Source organism: Cervus canadensis, chromosome 33 (genome assembly GCF_019320065.1).
Source record: "Cervus canadensis isolate Bull #8, Minnesota chromosome 33, ASM1932006v1, whole genome shotgun sequence".
Taxonomy (NCBI): Eukaryota; Metazoa; Chordata; class Mammalia; order Artiodactyla; family Cervidae; genus Cervus; species Cervus canadensis.
In genome coordinates, this window is record NC_057418.1 from 15,745,616 (window position 1) to 15,762,272 (window position 16,657).

At 38.2% G+C, this 16,657-nt stretch overlaps 1 protein-coding gene and 1 non-coding gene across 3 annotated transcripts in view; one reads left to right on the top strand and one right to left on the bottom strand.

Annotated features, from left to right (window-relative positions):
- The window catches only part of AIG1 (androgen induced 1), a 256,927-nt gene that overhangs the window by 65,740 nt on the left and 174,530 nt on the right, over window positions 1-16,657 (top strand). For both annotated transcript variants that reach the window (XM_043457286.1, XM_043457285.1), the window contains exon 2: window positions 11,163-11,318. In XM_043457286.1, coding sequence (XP_043313221.1) covers window positions 11,163-11,318 — 156 coding nt within the window. The remainder of the gene's footprint in view (window positions 1-11,162; window positions 11,319-16,657) is intronic.
- LOC122434233 lies at window positions 14,734-14,840 on the bottom strand. Its single transcript, XR_006267307.1, has one exon. It is a non-coding gene; the product is annotated as a U6 spliceosomal RNA (small nuclear RNA).

Here is a 16,657-nt window from a genome sequence, read left to right on the forward strand (position 1 = left end):
TTAATTTGTTACCTGAGTAATTGAGAACTGCAAGGTACTTCTTAGTTTCTTAATGTAATAAATTACAGTACCATTTTTGACTTTTTAAAAATTTCATACTTATCTAAAGGACAGAAGCATATACCTAAAACAACAATCTCATTTCATGTTACATACTCTAGGTACCAGGAGACAGGCATAAGACCACTAAAATGTGTATGCATCCTCAGCTTTACTGGATAATGCCATTATTTCCAAAGTGATTGAACCAAAGTATACTCCCTTTAGCATTGTTCCACACCATCTTCCTCACTTGGTATTGTCAGATTGTTCTGTATTATTAACGAAATTTTAAAATGTCTCAGGGACCTTTCATTTTTTTCTGGGATCATACCGTCTCAAGCTACACGAACCCAGGGGTTTTATAATACTCTTAACAAAGAGGTAAACTTTTTCACTCACCTCTTTCACTTTCATCACAAGGCTCTTTCGTTCTTCTTCACTTTATGCCATAAGGGTGGTGTCATCTGCATATCTGAGGTTATTGATATTTCTCCCAGCAATCTTGATTCCAGCTTGTGCTTCCTCCAGCCCAGCATTTCTCATGATGTACTCTGCATATAAGTTAAATAAGCAGGCTGACAACATACAGCCTTGACGTACTCCTTTTCCTAGTTGGAACCAGTCTGTTGTTTCATGTCCAGTTCTAACTGTTGCTTCCTGACCTGCATACAGGTTTCTCAAGAGGCAGCTCAGGTGGTCTGGTATTCCCATCTCTTTCAGAATTTCCAGAGTTTATTGCTATCCACACAGAAGAACTAAAGAGCCTCTTGATAAACGTGAAAGAGGACAGTGAAAAAGTTGGCTTAAAGCTCAACATTAAGAAAACTAAGATCATGTCATCCGGTCCCATCACTTCATGGCAAATAGATGGGGAAACAGTGGAAACAGTGGCTGACTTTATTTTTCTGGGCTCCAAAATCACTTCAGATGGTGATTGCAGCCATGAAATTAGAAGATGTTTGCTCCTTGGAAGGAAGGTTATGACCAACCTAGACAGCATATTGAAAAGCAGAGACATTATTTGTCAACAAAGGTCCGTCTAGTCAAGGCTATGGTTTTTCCAGTGGTCATGTATGGGTGTGAGAGTTGGACTATAAAGAAAGCTGAGCGCCGAAGAATTGATGCTTTTGAACTGTGGTTTGGAGAAGACTCTTGAGAGTCCCTTGGACTGCAAGGAGATCCAACCAGTCCATCCTAAAGGAGATCAGTCCTGGGTGTTCATTGGAAGGACTGATGTTGAAGCTGAAACTCCAATACTTTGGCCACCTGATGCGAAGAGCTGACTGATTTGAAAAGACCCTGATGCTGGGAGGGATTGGGGGCAGGAGGAGAAGGGGACAACGGAGGATGAGATGGCTGGATGGCATCACCGACTCGATCGGCATGAGTTTGAGTAAACTCCGGGAGTTGGTGATGGACAGGGAGGCCTGGCGTGCTGCGATTCATGAGGTCGCAAAGAGTCAGACACGACTGAGTGACTGAACTGAACTGATGTTTGGCACTTAAATAATTTTTGCTGCACAAGTAAACATTTATTTGGATAAAGCCAATTTTACAGTGTTAGAAAATTAATGCACTTTGAAAGAAATTTGTGTTATTAAAGATACATCTTTTTTCTTTAAATAATTGTTCAGCACTGTTACTGTGCATTTAGTAAATGCAGATGCCACTAAGTTAGAGGTTAGACACTTCTAGGTACATTCACATTTGCCTCACAGCATACGGTCATTTAATAGTCTGTGTTGCTGCATTAGTAGTTTACTAAGTGTTTTGTAGTAGTTAATCAATAAATATTTGTTAAATGAATCAATAGTGTGTTTAATCCAGTATTAAAAAGGATTCATGCTAATATTAATAGTTGAAAAAAATCTTTAAACCTGTAAAAAGTTTGGGGTAGCTTCTAATGTCAGTGGAGCACAGAAAATACCCAAGGGGAATTTTCTGTCATTATTTGCAGATTAGAATGGAAGCCCCAGAAGGAACTCTGCAGTGCTCTTATCAGGATATTGCTAGAACATGGAATGATTGCACCCATTACTGTGTGAAGTGCATGCAGTGCTTTCTTTAGATGACTGCTCTCCTTGCTACTTATTGAAAACAATTCTGTGATGTTTGTAAACAAATTTTGTGGACAAGATTTCCTTTCCAAAGAAGCTTATCTAAGTGCATTATTTCTGATGGAAAAGCTTATTTTTCTTTCTGTCTGAATAGATTGCTTGCCAGTGGTGACTTATGGCTGATTTCATCGATTTTCAGTAATGAGATAGAGCAGTATGAGGTAAATGTCTGTGTACATGGGCAAGGACTCTAAATCACATTCTGAAAACCACGGGCTTGATGATGCCATGAGTCCATCTCCTCAAAAATGTTTGTGGTGAAGATTCCTTGAAAATACTTGAGCTTGAAGCACATCTCTTAAATGACGGATTTAGAAAAATAAGAGTTACAGTCATTAGAGTAAGAGGAATATCTGGGCTTGTTCAGGCTAACTCTCTCCAAGGGTAGCAGCAGAAAATTCACCAGGCATTATGTCTGATGGATAGTCTCAGAGGATGGAGGAGGCAGAGAGAGCTTGTGGTGCTTTTTAATGCATTGGTTTCTCTACAGAGTAGCATTCAAACTTGTAACTAATGATGGCTTCCATGTAACCAATGGGTTCCATTCTGTAGAATTGCCAGAGATGTTCAGATGTCTCCACTGGAGGCACATGTGAAGAAATCCTTGCAGAATTCACTCATCTGATTTCATAGTGAGTCACTGTCCCTTGGTGCCAAACTACTGTTGGTATTCACTCTTGATCTTGATAATAAGAAGGAGTTATGCACTATTAAAAAGTGAGACATTTGTGGAATGAAGGGGGAGTCCCTTAGAAGATTGTGTTTTATGGTACTGCTATTTTGTAGCTCTTATATTCTTTCAACGTGGTATTTCACTCCTTCAGATTCACTCTTCATTGAAAACATTTATTGCCATGGATTGGTTTTGAGCGAGAACTACACTGAAAGTTTTATGAACCAAAAACAAAATAACTGTTTATGCTAAACAGTGCCATGGCTTCCCCGATAGCTCAGTTGGTAAAGAATCCACCTGCAATGCAGGAGACCCTGGTTCGATTCTGGATCAGGAAGATCCCCTGGAGAAAGGAGAGGCTACCCATTCCAGTATTCTTGGGTTTCCCTTGTGGCTCAGCTGGTAAAGAATCTGCTTGCAGTGCAGGAGACCTGGGTTTGATTCCTGGGTTGGGAAGATCCCCTGGAGAAGGGAAAGGCTACCCACTCCAGTATTCTGGCGTAGAGCATTCCATGGACGGTATAGTCCATGGTGTCACAGAGTCGGACATGACTGAGCGACTTTCACTATTCACTATACAGTACCACGTGATGTATAAGAAACTGAAAGGCCTTCAGCTCACACGACTTCTCCAAATGTGTTATTCACCCTTCTGCACAGGAGAAATTACACAAACAACACATGCCATGTATGTTATATAGGCATGTTCCATCTGTCTATCTATTCCATTCTTTCCTGGATTACTAGAATGTACATAATGTTATCCTCTGATTACTGAAGAGCTTAGATAGATTTTTCATTTCTTCTTTATCATCTCCCCTTTAATTAATGCTCTTGTCCTCATATAGAGGACTCCTCCAGGCCTTCCCTTATGACACCTATAAATCTCACTGCCTTCTCTCCATCTGTTCTCTCCACAGTTTTCCTTCATTCCATGATCCACATCACTCCAATTTCATTGCCACCCCTCAGAGTTCCATCTTCTTGTTTCCTCTGTCTGCTGTGTCTAAAAATTAACTTTAAGCAAAATATTCAAAACAAGCATTATGGTACTCTTTGCATTAATCTTATGAAAGCAAAATATGAGCAAAATGCAGTATGTTGATTAACAAGGAATCTTATTCCCAAAGGTCAAGACACCTTTACTGGTCTTAAAGTTCATACAAATAATGATTCCATTTCTTACTTATACTTTTCCTATTTTGGTGCATCCTTGGTTCTTGCCTGAACTTGGCCAATTATTCAGAAATGTAAAAATTAGCAACTGAAGTAATAACATAACCTGATATAGAGACTATAGCTTTGGCGCAATTACATGTAACTGGGGATAATTGAAGTTGATCTAGTGAAATGAAATAAAATCCATCCTCAATAAACTGTGTCCTATATGTTTGGGAATAAATGTTAGAAGTCTAATGAATTTGCTCTCTAGTACAAACAGAATTGTAATAGTTTAGTACATTCCAGAAAAAAAGGAAAATAATGTTAATTTAATAAAGATACTCATGTCAAGAAAGATGAAGACATGAGTGGAATTTGGGTACATTTCCACACTTGTGGAAGTGAATCTTAAACATGAAATAACTCAGTAAATAAGCTGTGATTTCCTGCCAGGGAGAGTTGAGGGGTTGGACAGAAGATGCAGAACGAATTAAACAGTAGAGAACATTCTAGAGGAATAAATGCTGGAATGACTGCAAAATATCTTGGGATGTTTTTTTCCCATTCTGATAGATTTCTATTTATATTTCTTGGAGAGATATGGTACATTTGACCACTTCATTTCTACACATGATACAAAATAATAAGATCAAGCAGCCTGCTAAGAACTCAAAGCCAGATGGTGTATATGTATGTCATGCTGAGCTGATGGTTTGAAAATGCCAGCTCTGCAGAATGGCTGGAGCTGAATAATGCTTCAAGGGAATCCTACTTAAGATTCACTTGTGCATCTTCATGTGACTTTTACATTCTTAACTTCATGAATTTTAAGTTGCAGTGGACAGCATGATACATATAGGCAGCAGAGTGAAATGTCTCTAATGTGATTTGTTAGCTGTCAGCGCAAGTCAGATTTTAACAAAGTGGCAGAAATAGAAATGGTTTAACAGTATTGACTAACTGCTTCTTAAATGAACAGATAACCAAAAGTCAGTCCTTGCTTCTCTGCAGGAAATGATGGACTGTTCCATAATTTTTAGGTATTATCTTTTGAGTATTAACCAGTGTAAGTTAAAAAAAAGATAGCAATACCCAACATCCCTCTGTGTCTCCCCTTGTTTGGAAATTGGGAGAAAATTGTTTTGTGGTATCTCCTCTCTTTGATTTCCACATTCGTTGGGGAAGTCTTCCACAGCAGTTAAGGCATGGCAGCCGTATTGTGGTCATAAGCAGGGGAGAGCCACTGGAGAGACCTACAGACAGTGACGGGGCAGCCACCAGGTAATGATGAGAGGGCTGCTATGTTACACAACACCAGTGGTTAAGAAGAGGAATCAGCTGTAGAGGTGTATGAGGGTTCATAATACCATTAATCTTCTAAATTTGGCAACATGTTTAGACTATTACATTTATATTTGCAGAACTTTTGTTTTTCTCTTCTGGAATATGAGATTCTATTTCTCTCCTTTCATTTGCACTTTAAATCTTCATAAAAGCATCTGTTATCCAAGAACAAGTGAATCATTTATTTATTTTAAAAAAGCTTATTGAGCGATTTAAGCCTTTGTTAAATCAATTTTTGCTCCCTCCATTTTGAAGCTAAACTATGGTAGTACACATTTAAGATCATTATGCCTTCTTAGTGAATTGATCCCTTTATCATGATTTATTTTTGGTAATATCACTTATCTTGAAACCTTATTTTGATATTAATATAGCTGCTCCATTTTTCTTATGATTAGTGTTCATATGCATTTACTTTTAACAAATCCACATCTTTATACTTGAAGTGCTGTTTGTTTTTTAATTGCAATCTGTCAATCTCTGCCTTTTAATTGGAAACTTTAAACCATTTGTATTTAATGTAATTATAGGCATTGTTGGATTAAAGTCTGCTATCTTACGTTTTTTTCTCTGTGTCATCTGTTCTTTGTTTCTTTTCCCCAGTTTCTGACTTCTTTTGGATTACTTTAATATTGTTAATATTCCATTTTATTTCTAGTATTTGTTTATTATTTATAGTAGATAGAATTTCTAAATTGGCCCCCAAAGATGTCCCACTCTAATCCTGGGAACCTGTGAATGAATGAGCTACAACTCCTCTGATTACACTATGATATACAAACAGTTGACCTTAAGAAAGAATATTATCCATGTGGGCCTGACCTTATTATCACATGACCCCGTAAAATTAGAAAGCTTTTTCAGGCCAGAAGAGGAAAACAGAAGAGAGATTTAGAAAGATCTAAAGCATAAAGAGTAATTGATATTCTGGATTTGAGTATGGAGGGAGCCATTGTACATGGATCGGAGAGCAGACAGAAGGAGCTGAGAGTGACTCTGGCTGGCAGCTAACAAGAGAATGTGAACTTCGGCTTTATAGTGTAAAAGAGCTAAGACTCAAGGCTTGAAAGTAGATCCTTTTCTTGAACCTCCAAATAAGAGCTCAACTTGGTCAGCACTGTACGTTTGCTATTGTGGTACCCGGAGCATAGAAGCCAGACAAATGCACCTGGACTTGTGACCTAAAGAACCGTAAACTAATAATTTGTGTGTTAAGCTACTAAAGTCTGTGGTTATTTGTCTTTCAGCACAGAAATCCAATATACTAGCTAAAGATCTCCATTTCGTTCTTTGAGTGGTTGCTCTAGGGTTTATAATATGCATCTTTAACTTGTAACTGTCTTCTGTCAAATAATATTATACCACTTTACATGTAACTAAGAATTCAACAGCAGCATGCCTTCTGTTCCTCCCTTCTTATCTTTTGTGCTTTGATTGTCATAATTTTATTTCCAAATATGTTTAAAACCTCACAATATATTGTTATATTTTTGCCTTAAGTAGTCATTTGTCTTTAAAAATAAAACAAATCAGAAGATAAATCTTTTATGTTTATCCACATATTTACTATTTTAGCAATTGTCATTGCTTAGTTTAAATTTGAAGTTATATTTGGTATCATAGTCTCAATTCCTTTTACATTTCTTTTAGTGAAAGTCTGTTGTCACCATTTGTCTATTTGTCTGAAAAAATCTTTCACCTTTGATGGTTTTTCCCCCTTAAGAACTTTAAAGCTATAATTTTACTGTTTTCTGGCTTTTTTTGTTTTAGAAGTCTGAGATATTTTTAATCTTTATTTTTCTGTATACGATGCCATTTTCTGTAGTGACTGTTAAGATTGCCTCTTTTTCACAGATTTTCAGAATTTTACTGCACTATGCTTATGTAGTTTTCTTTGTATGGGCTCCATTGTAGGTTCTTGTACGTGTGGGTTTATAGTTTTCAATAAATTTGGAAAAACATCAGCCATTATTTCTTCACAGATTCTTTTTACATGACCTTTTGCTTCTTCAGGGCTCCAATACATGTATATTAGATTGCTTGATATTTTCTCACAGTTCAGTGAGGTTCTGTTAATTTTTAAAGTTTTTTTTCTTTCTTTTGATTCATTTTGGATAGTTTATTTTTGCTGTGTATTCAATTTTAAATCTTCTCTTCTGTAGCGGCTAATCTTCTATTATTCCCATGCAGTGACTTTTTAATTTCAGGTAATATCTTCTTCACTTTTAATGTTCAGTTTGATTCTTTACATTTTTTTCTCTCATGGTTTTCATTTAACTTCTTGACTTTATTTAATTTAGTTGTTTAATGTTCTTGTATTCTAATTCCAATATTTCTGTCATTTCTGTACCTATTTTTATTTAATTCATTTTCTCCTGGTTAAAGGACTTTCTGTTTCTTGGCATGTCTAGTAATTTTTGATTGGATGCTGGATATTGTTAAATGTTTGGATTTTGTTCTCCTCCTTTAAGGAGTATAGAATTTTATATTTGCAAGTGTTTAAGTTATTCATATATCAGCCTGATTGTTTTTCTTTGAGGCTTGTTTTTAAGTATTGTTGGGTTAGATCTAGAGTCACTTTTATTCCAGGGCCATCTTAGCACTGCTGTTTAAGTATTAAGTGTCTTGGGTCTCTACTGAAGACCTGTTATAGTCTATAAGGCCTCTCTGTTTGATTGGTCAGAACTTGAAAACCTATATATCCTAATTGGGCTCTTGAGAATGTGTTTATGGGGGGGTAGAATTCTTAAATGACCCTCAGTGATATTCACATCTGCATAATCTCCTCCCACGGGGTTTTGGAAGGTCCTGTGAGTATGATCACTCCTTTAATTATATTACTTTATATGGCCAAGGAGAATTATTCACAGTGGGCCTGATCTCATCATGTGAGCCCTTTAAAAAGAACAGACTTTTAGACTCTGTGGGAGGAGAGGGTGGGATGTTCTGAGAGAATAGAATTGAAACAAATATACTATCAAGGGTGAAACAGATCACCAGCCCAGGTTGGATGCATGAGACAAGTGCTCAAGGCTGGTGCACTGGGAAGACCCAGAGGGATGGGATGGAGAGGGAGGCGGGAGCGGGGATTGGGATGGGGAACACATGTAAATCCATGGCTGATTCATGTCAATGTATGGCAAAAACCACTATAATATTGTAAGGTAATTAGCCTCCAACTAATAAAAATAAATGGAAAAAAAAAACAAACCAGGTATCTCTGGCTGATTACAGAGGGGAAAAGCCCAATATATGAAAAATTGATTTCTATATTTAGTACAAATGTCTAGTTTATGGTAGGAGACAAACATGGTACCTGTTACTTGACCATGGAATTTTAAAATTCATCTAATTCACTTGAGTTGGAGCTCACTAAATTCTGCTACTATTAGCTGATCTTTAAAACTAGAGGAAACTGATTTGGAAGGAAGGGAATTGAAAGAAACTAGTTAACTATATTCCAAAAGTAAGAAAACCACTCTTCTTAAAGTTTTTTGGAAATGTTTCATAATAATGAAGTATATAGAGAAGACTATAATAAACCTCCATATACCCAATAATCAACTTAAGAAATAAAATGCTGACAGAGTTGAGGCCCTTGTGTCCTTCTTTCAGTCTCATCCTCCTTGTAGAGGTACTTAATTTTAGTGTTTATTAATCACATGTGTTTCTTCACATTTTACCTCATATGCATGCATCTTTGAATTTATCTTTGCATTTTTTGAAATTTTTTTAATGGTGTCAATATGCAGCATTTTTTGTTTCCTTTGTTGTTGTTTAGTATTTTGTTGTGAGAGTGAAAAATTGATGTGTGGTTAGAATTCCGTTGTATGACTGTAGCATGATTTATCTAGTCAGCTATTAAGAGATTTTAGATTGTGTTCATTTATTGAAGCAGTGAATGCTGAAATTAACTTTCTTGTAGATGTGACTTCATAGTGAAGTCACTAGATGAAAAAGTAAATGAATTTTTAGATCACTAGCCACTGCCAGTTTTTCTTCAAAGTGGATTTCCCAATTTTCATTCCTACCATAAGAATTCTGGTTATTCTCCATCCTTATAACCCTTGGGACTGTCAGAATTAAATTACAGTAGTCAATAGTTACATGGATGAGAAAAATGCTATCTCATTGTGATCTAAATTTGCACTTCCCTGATTATTGATAAGGGAGGACACCTTTTAATATGTTCACCACCAGATTGTAATAGAGATTATTATTCCCCAGTATTATCCCCCAATTTCTCAAAGCCCATTAGGGTTGACAGAAAGGTCTAACATCTAAAGTCATTAAGATGTGCAATGGAAAATTTTCCCAAGTGGCAAATTATTCCCTGAGTCATTTAAATTATTTCCGGTCATCATAGCATGATTCTTGCCAACACTTTTAACTGTGCCATGCTCAATGTGTCCGTCTTAGCTTCTCCCACTCTGGTTTTTCTGGTTGTAGAAAAGCAAGAAATCTTAAGTCATTGAAGGCAAAAGTAGGCTACGTTATGAAGAAGAATAGAACACAATTCTGGCTAAGAATGACTAATAACAGTAGGGTTTGCTAATTTCAAAAGAGCCTAGTGTATTACCTGGTGATGGAATCTTCATTATTGGGAATTTTTCACGTGACTTAGATAAACATTTAACCAGAATGGTTAACAAAATTGAGTGTGTCTGTGCTTTTCCAAGAGATAGAACCAGGTAATTTTGAGGGTCCTTCTGCCCACTTTGTCCTGTGCCTCAATGAGGAACAAAACTTTCACAGATTCATTCCACTGCCAAGATGATAATTCACTGAGAAAATTATTTTGATATGTTTTTCTAACCATAGTGAGCAAAATTGTATCTTGTACAAATACATCATCAGTAAATTATTTCTTGTAAATGGAACTAGAAAAATTCCCCTGAATCTGTTCTTGGTGCTAAATGGGTATGACTTTGAGCCCAGGGAATATATTTTCTGCCCTTTGCATAACTAGAATTACCATCTGCCAAGTTATGTTACAGTATTCTGCTTGCCTTCACTCATAGCTCTGGATCACCAACACTTTTACCCTCACTTGAGGAATTTCATGAATATCTGGGCTCTAGCATTTCAGTGTTCTCTGTGATGGTCCAAGTAAACATAGCTATGTAAGTAATTCAATTTGTAATTGATTTTGGAATGTACAAGTTGTTGTACGTTTTGGGGAAAAATGTGTGAGTATCTAAGTTTACCTTACTTCAGAAAGATCTTATTTCATAAAGATTGAAGACTCAGACGGAGGTCATTTAGTTCAAGTTTGACAACAGAAAATTGCTCTGCTTCAGTCTTGATGATTGCATTCAGTTGATTTCTCTGTGACTCAAGGACTAGAAGCTTTCTACCACTTCCTTTGGTAGAAAAAATTTTGACCCTAAGAGATTAAATCGTAGGAAGGTTTCTTCACATTCAGACTTAATTGTCTCACTTATTATTGATCTTTTTCTTTATCTTTTTCTTTGCACTTTTTAGATGTTTGTTAAATTGCACTAGTCAATATTACTAAACCACAGATGTGATGTTTTAAAATAAGGGATATGTCATTTTGAGAACTGATACCAGTTTCTGCCCGTGCATGTTTTGCATTTGTCCTTAGCAAAAATGGAAGTAGTGTTTTAAGATGGATTTTCTCACCTATGATAGCAAGCTGTAAATATCTGAGTCTTTCTCTTTTTTCAGTGCCAGGTCTTTAAATGTGCTTCTCATCCTCTCTTACCCTATGTCACGTTGCAAAGATATAGCTGGTTTGCCGTTCTCAAGGTTGGGTCTCTTTCTGTCTTATTGACTTACTACCAATCATTGTCTCCCTCCAGGTTATCCAAGCTGTCTTTTTTGGCATCTGTGTGCTGACTGATCTTTCCAGTCTTCTGACTAGAGGAAGTGGGAACCAAGAACAGGAAAGACAGCTCAAGAAGCTCATCTCTCTCCGGGACTGGATGCTGGCTGTATTGGCCTTTCCTGTTGGGGTTGTGAGTATGATGTAAATCACATTTAACCACAAAAGAAATGGGTCTTATGTTAGACTTCTCAGAGGGAAAACAGGACTCATTATAGGCTTCTGCACTGGGGCTGCCATAGCAGAGCACCACAGACTGAGTGGCTTAAACAATAGAAATTTAGTTTTTCCCATTTCTAGAGGCTGCAAGTCTGATATCCAGGTGTCCTCAGGGTTGATTTCTTCAGAGGTCTCTCTCCTTGGCTTGCAAATGGCCTCCTGTGCCTCTATCTTCACATGATTTTTCCTCTGTGTATCACTGTCCCAATCTCCCCTTCTTAGAAGGACACAGTCATACTGAATCAGGGGCCCTCAATGACATCATTTAATCTCACTTGCCTCGTTAAAGACGTTGCCTCTGAATACGATCACGTTCCAAGATACTGAGAGTTAGGACTTCAGCACAGGAAGTTTAGGGGGACACAATTCAACCTGTAATGGTTTCTTAAGCAGCCCAGACTTAAAATGTATGGGTCTGTGATCATTCTTGTATTTTTGAACTTGAGAGAGGAAGTCAGTAATAGCTCACAATTCTCCACTTACTCAGTGGAGCCATTAGCTAATATCACTTAAGTAAATGCCGCTTAATGTTTGGGTCTACTCTGGCTTCATTGATTTCCATTGTTTTCAGTTAGATTCCCTCCCGAGCTTAACTTCCTTCACTGATCTGTTAATCACCCATCATCTCTACTTAGAGGGCCAGGGCACCATGAGATTCTATAGATTTTAACCTGTGAAGAGCCAGGAGAAGAAAGAACACTTATAAATTGTGATAACAAGTAAGAGCGTTTTGTTTCATTCAAATACAGAACTTTCATCGGCCACCTGATAGAAATCAGGTGGAGAAACAGAAACCCGTGTACCAAGTCCAAGGGCCTTTGTAGGCAAAGTCAGAAAGTTGCTTTTTAAATCCTTCCAATGGCTCTTACTCATATTTGCCACATTTATACCTGGCTGAAGCGTTTACGCATTTGTTCTAAGACCAGTTAGTGTGCAACAAGACTATCACTGAATTGCTTTTTGTACATGCTGAGCTGTGTGTTCTTGGAGTGAAGTAACCCTTCACTCTTAACAACAGGACCAGGAAAGTAGTATGATTTGGTCATATGTCTCCTTATTCATCCTGACCCTCTGAAAATCTAGATGGATGCTCAGGTTAAAGGCACCTCAAACTCGGTTGCTTAACATGACAGGGTTAAATACCTTATATATTATTTAATATTTCCTTCTTTAGACTTGCCTTATAAAATTTAAACACCTTCTATGAGAATACTTATCTAAGAGAAAATTTCCATTGCCATCAACTGTAAAGACCTACACTTTCTACTTGAAAGAATTATCTAGAAAACCCAAGTTTGTGTGTTTTCTGTTACTTTTTACCTGCTTGAAGTGAAAGTGTCAGTCACTCAATCATGTCTGACTCTGCAACCCCATGGACCTCTCCACCAAGTTCTCCAGGCAAGAATACTGTAGTGGGTAGGCATTCCCTTTTCCAGTTTACTCCCTTGGAATTTCTAGGCATGTCAGTGATTCTGGAGATCCTCCTTGGTTAGAAGGAATACAGTTGTAACACAATACAAGGTCAAATAGAAATACAATTTTATCCTTTCCTCTTTGCTCTGCCCGCTTCTGTTAGGTGGTGTCAGGTTGTGTCTCTGAGCTTAAGTTGTATGTTTTGCTACACTAATCAAAGGTTCATTGCATATGCCCTCTAGACATTTATGACATCACTTTAGCCTAAAACATTTTATCCTGCTCGAGACTTGAGATATTTGTCCACTTTCAGTATCCTTCCTGAGTTTAGTCCATGCATGCTTTGTGATTTGTAAAAAGAATGGCAGTCTTTTTGTTTGCTTGTTTGTTTGATTTGAGTACATCCAATATTTTCCCCCATGTTTCACTATGTTTGTTGTTTTCTCTGTGTTTTAAAAGAGAGAGGAGACATCATAATGCCTTTATTATGCTCCTTTTTGAGCCAAAAAATCATAATATCATATTTTCATTACATAAGGTATGCACCTTTCCTAACCAATGAACTTCACAGAGGAATATAAAGAATAAGTAATGAATCAGAAATGTGCCGTTTCACTGATTTCTCTCTTATTTTTTTCTTGTCCACTGATATTTTATAGTCAATATTTGGGTCATAATTTTCCCTGTTAAAATGAGCCACTTTCCTTTTTATAGTCACTAGCATTCTACTTTTCCTGAGCTTTATGGAGCCTCCCTCTCCTCCTGCCCCTCTCTTTTTCTCTTTCTGTCTCTCTTTTTAATATAAGGAAGAATCCTGGTCTGTAATCACCGTGCATTTTCCATTGTTTCTTACTCTGTCATTTGATTTTTTGTGTCTGTTTACCTGATTTCTCACTCTAACACATAGGAATTCATTCTGAGGCAAAAAAAAAAAAAAAATTGGTTGATAAATGCCTTCTTCCTAGATTGCACTAATTTTATTATAAAGTGATATTTAAAGAGGATATGAATTTGACTCTTTGTAACCATTTTTATATAATTTTAAACTCAATGGACATGAGTTTGAGCAAACTCCAGGAGACAGTGAAGGACAGGGAAGCCTGGCGTGCTGCATTTCATGGGGTTGCAAAGGATCGGACACAACTGAGCGACGAAACAATAACAATCATCTTTATCCAATTTTGTTTTCATGTAAACATACAGTTTCATGATATCTCCCTTGTCTTTCTCTCTACTTCCCAGCTTTCCTTTCAGATGAGCCCTAGTCTCTGCTTTGACTTCAGAGGTTCCCCTGCCCTTCTATGTCTCCCCCAGCTGCTCATTAGGATCTGGAATTCCAGATTAGTTTTTTTTTTTTTTTAATTTTTTTATTAGTTGGAGGCTAATTACTTCACCACATTTCAGTGGGTTTTGTCATACATTGATATGAATCAGCCATAGATTTACACTTATTCCCCATCCCGATCCCCCCTCCCACCTCCCTCTCCACCCGATTCCTCTGGGTCTTCCCAGTGCACCAGGCCCGAGCACTTGTCTCATGCATCTCACCTGGGCTGGTGATCTGTTTCACCATAGATAATATACATGCTGTTCTTTTGAAACATCCCACCCTCACCTTCTCCCACAGAGTTCAAAAGTCTGTTCTGTATTTCTGTGTCTCTTTTTCTGTTTTGCATATAGGGTTATCGTTACCATCTTTCTAAATTCCATATATATGTGTTAGTATGCTGTAATGTTCTTTATCTTTCTGGCTTACTTCACTCTGTATAAGGGGCTCCAGTTTCATCCATCTCATTAGGACTGGTTCAAATGAATTCTTTTTGACGGCTGAGTAATATTCCATGGTGTATATGTACCACAGCTTCCTTATCCATTCATCTGCTGATGGGCATCTAGGTTGCTTCCATGTCCTGGCTAAAAATATGGAACGCTTCACGAATTTGCGTGTCATCCTTGCGCAGGGGCCATGCTAATCTTCTCTGTATCGTTCCAATTTTAGTATATGTGCTGCCGAAGCGAGCACTCCAGATTAGTTTTATCACTTAAGACTTTCTTCCTTGTTAGCATATGAGCCCTTCCTGAAGCAGTGTCTCTGGGAATCACTAGAAGAGGTGTCATCTTTACTCTTCCTGTGGCTCCTGGCCCGAGAGGGAGGTAGCCAGCCCAAAGGATTCATTATATCAGACAGATGGAAATAGCAGTGATGCCCAGGACTTGTAGGAATCTGTAGTGTAAGAATGCCTATGTACGCAAATGATTGGTTATAACATTTGTAATTGAACACCTTGTATCATGTTGGTTGGCACAGTAAAATACTAAAGGGCAAATCCCAGCACTTTCCCTGTGCCCAGAAAGCCTGGGATGTGGCTTGAGCCTCTGAAGAAGGAAGATGCAGAGACTCCACTTAGAAGTCTGTGGTCAGTCCCCAGGGACCTCCAGGCTCTGACTGCCAGCCTCAGAGAGGACCTTCTCTGCTGCCTTCTCTGGGCTTTCTCAGCTCCACACTTTTGTCAACCCTAAGTTTGAAGGGGAAAGCAATGTCACTTTTGCTTCTTGGTGCAGGGCAAAAGGGCTTCCCTGGTGGTGGTAGTGGTAAAGAACCCACTTGACAATGCAGAAGACATAAGAGACGTGTGTTCGATTCCTGGGTTGAGAAGATCCCGTGGAGAAGGGCATGGCAAGCCACTCTGGTATTCTTGACTGGAGAATCCCATGGACAGAGGATAGGATCCTGGCAGCCTGCAGTCCATAGGGTTCCAAAGAGTTGGGCATGAAATTGAAGGGACTTTTAGCACACAAGGCAAAAAGGCAGTGGGCCTGGAAAGAGGGCAGAAGGGCAGCTGAATGTATTACCTCTACTCAGCGCTTCCCAGAGACACCTCTGCCGCCTGAGCTTTTCTGGACATTTCCATCACTTCTGTCTCTCTCACCTCAGCTGCAACTGTGGCAGCAAGAAAGACCTGGGTAGGTTATCTAGGACTTGTGTTTTCTCCACTAATGCTTCCTCTAATAACGAGGTTAATTGAGAGCCGACAGTAATTGCTTTATGTGGGCATGAAGCGCTAAGTATGTTTCTGTGACCCATGGACCTGATGCCTCTACTTCATGCAGTCTGTCTCTCTCAAGGATATATAAAAATAATGAAGCATTCCAACCCAAGATAATTGAGGTGAAGCTTTGTTTCAGCATAAACTTGAAGAAACCAGGCAGGGTTGCTTGAGTGAACATAGCATGTATCATCCTGATTTGTGTAGATTCCCATAAATGCAAAGCTGGCCTTGATTAGTGATGCTAATGGCCGGAAACCACCACCACTCCCAAAGCCTTGCAGCTCATTTTTGCAGGGACAACCCCTGGGAGTCTCATCTTACCATGTGCAGTTCATTTCTGAACCCTGTCACCCTTTTAAAGAAGCATTACAAATAATTCTATGACATTATGTGGTCTGGAAGCACTGATGTTTATTAGGAGCAATCAAACCAAGAATGTCTTTTGTCTCCCGTGAGTTCCGTTGACTTTCATGCTGGCAGATACTCTTCTAGTTAAGAGAACAGGCTAAAGGCTTTCAACCAAAAAGAAAAAGAAAATAAGAGTAGTAAAAAATGAGTTTGATGAGTATGAAATTGCCTCTTTCAAAAGTCCTGAATGTGTAGCCATCTGTAGGCCCAAGCAGCTCGTTTAATGATGAAGAACAGTCATATTTTCCATCAGTTCAAGTCTGTGCATCCCATTCACCCACAGCTGCTCAGCTGGCAGGATGCACATAATCTGCTCTCACCACCTTCTTGGTACATCTTTGACCCAGGCTCACTTAGGTAGCTCTAGACCTGATGTGGGGCT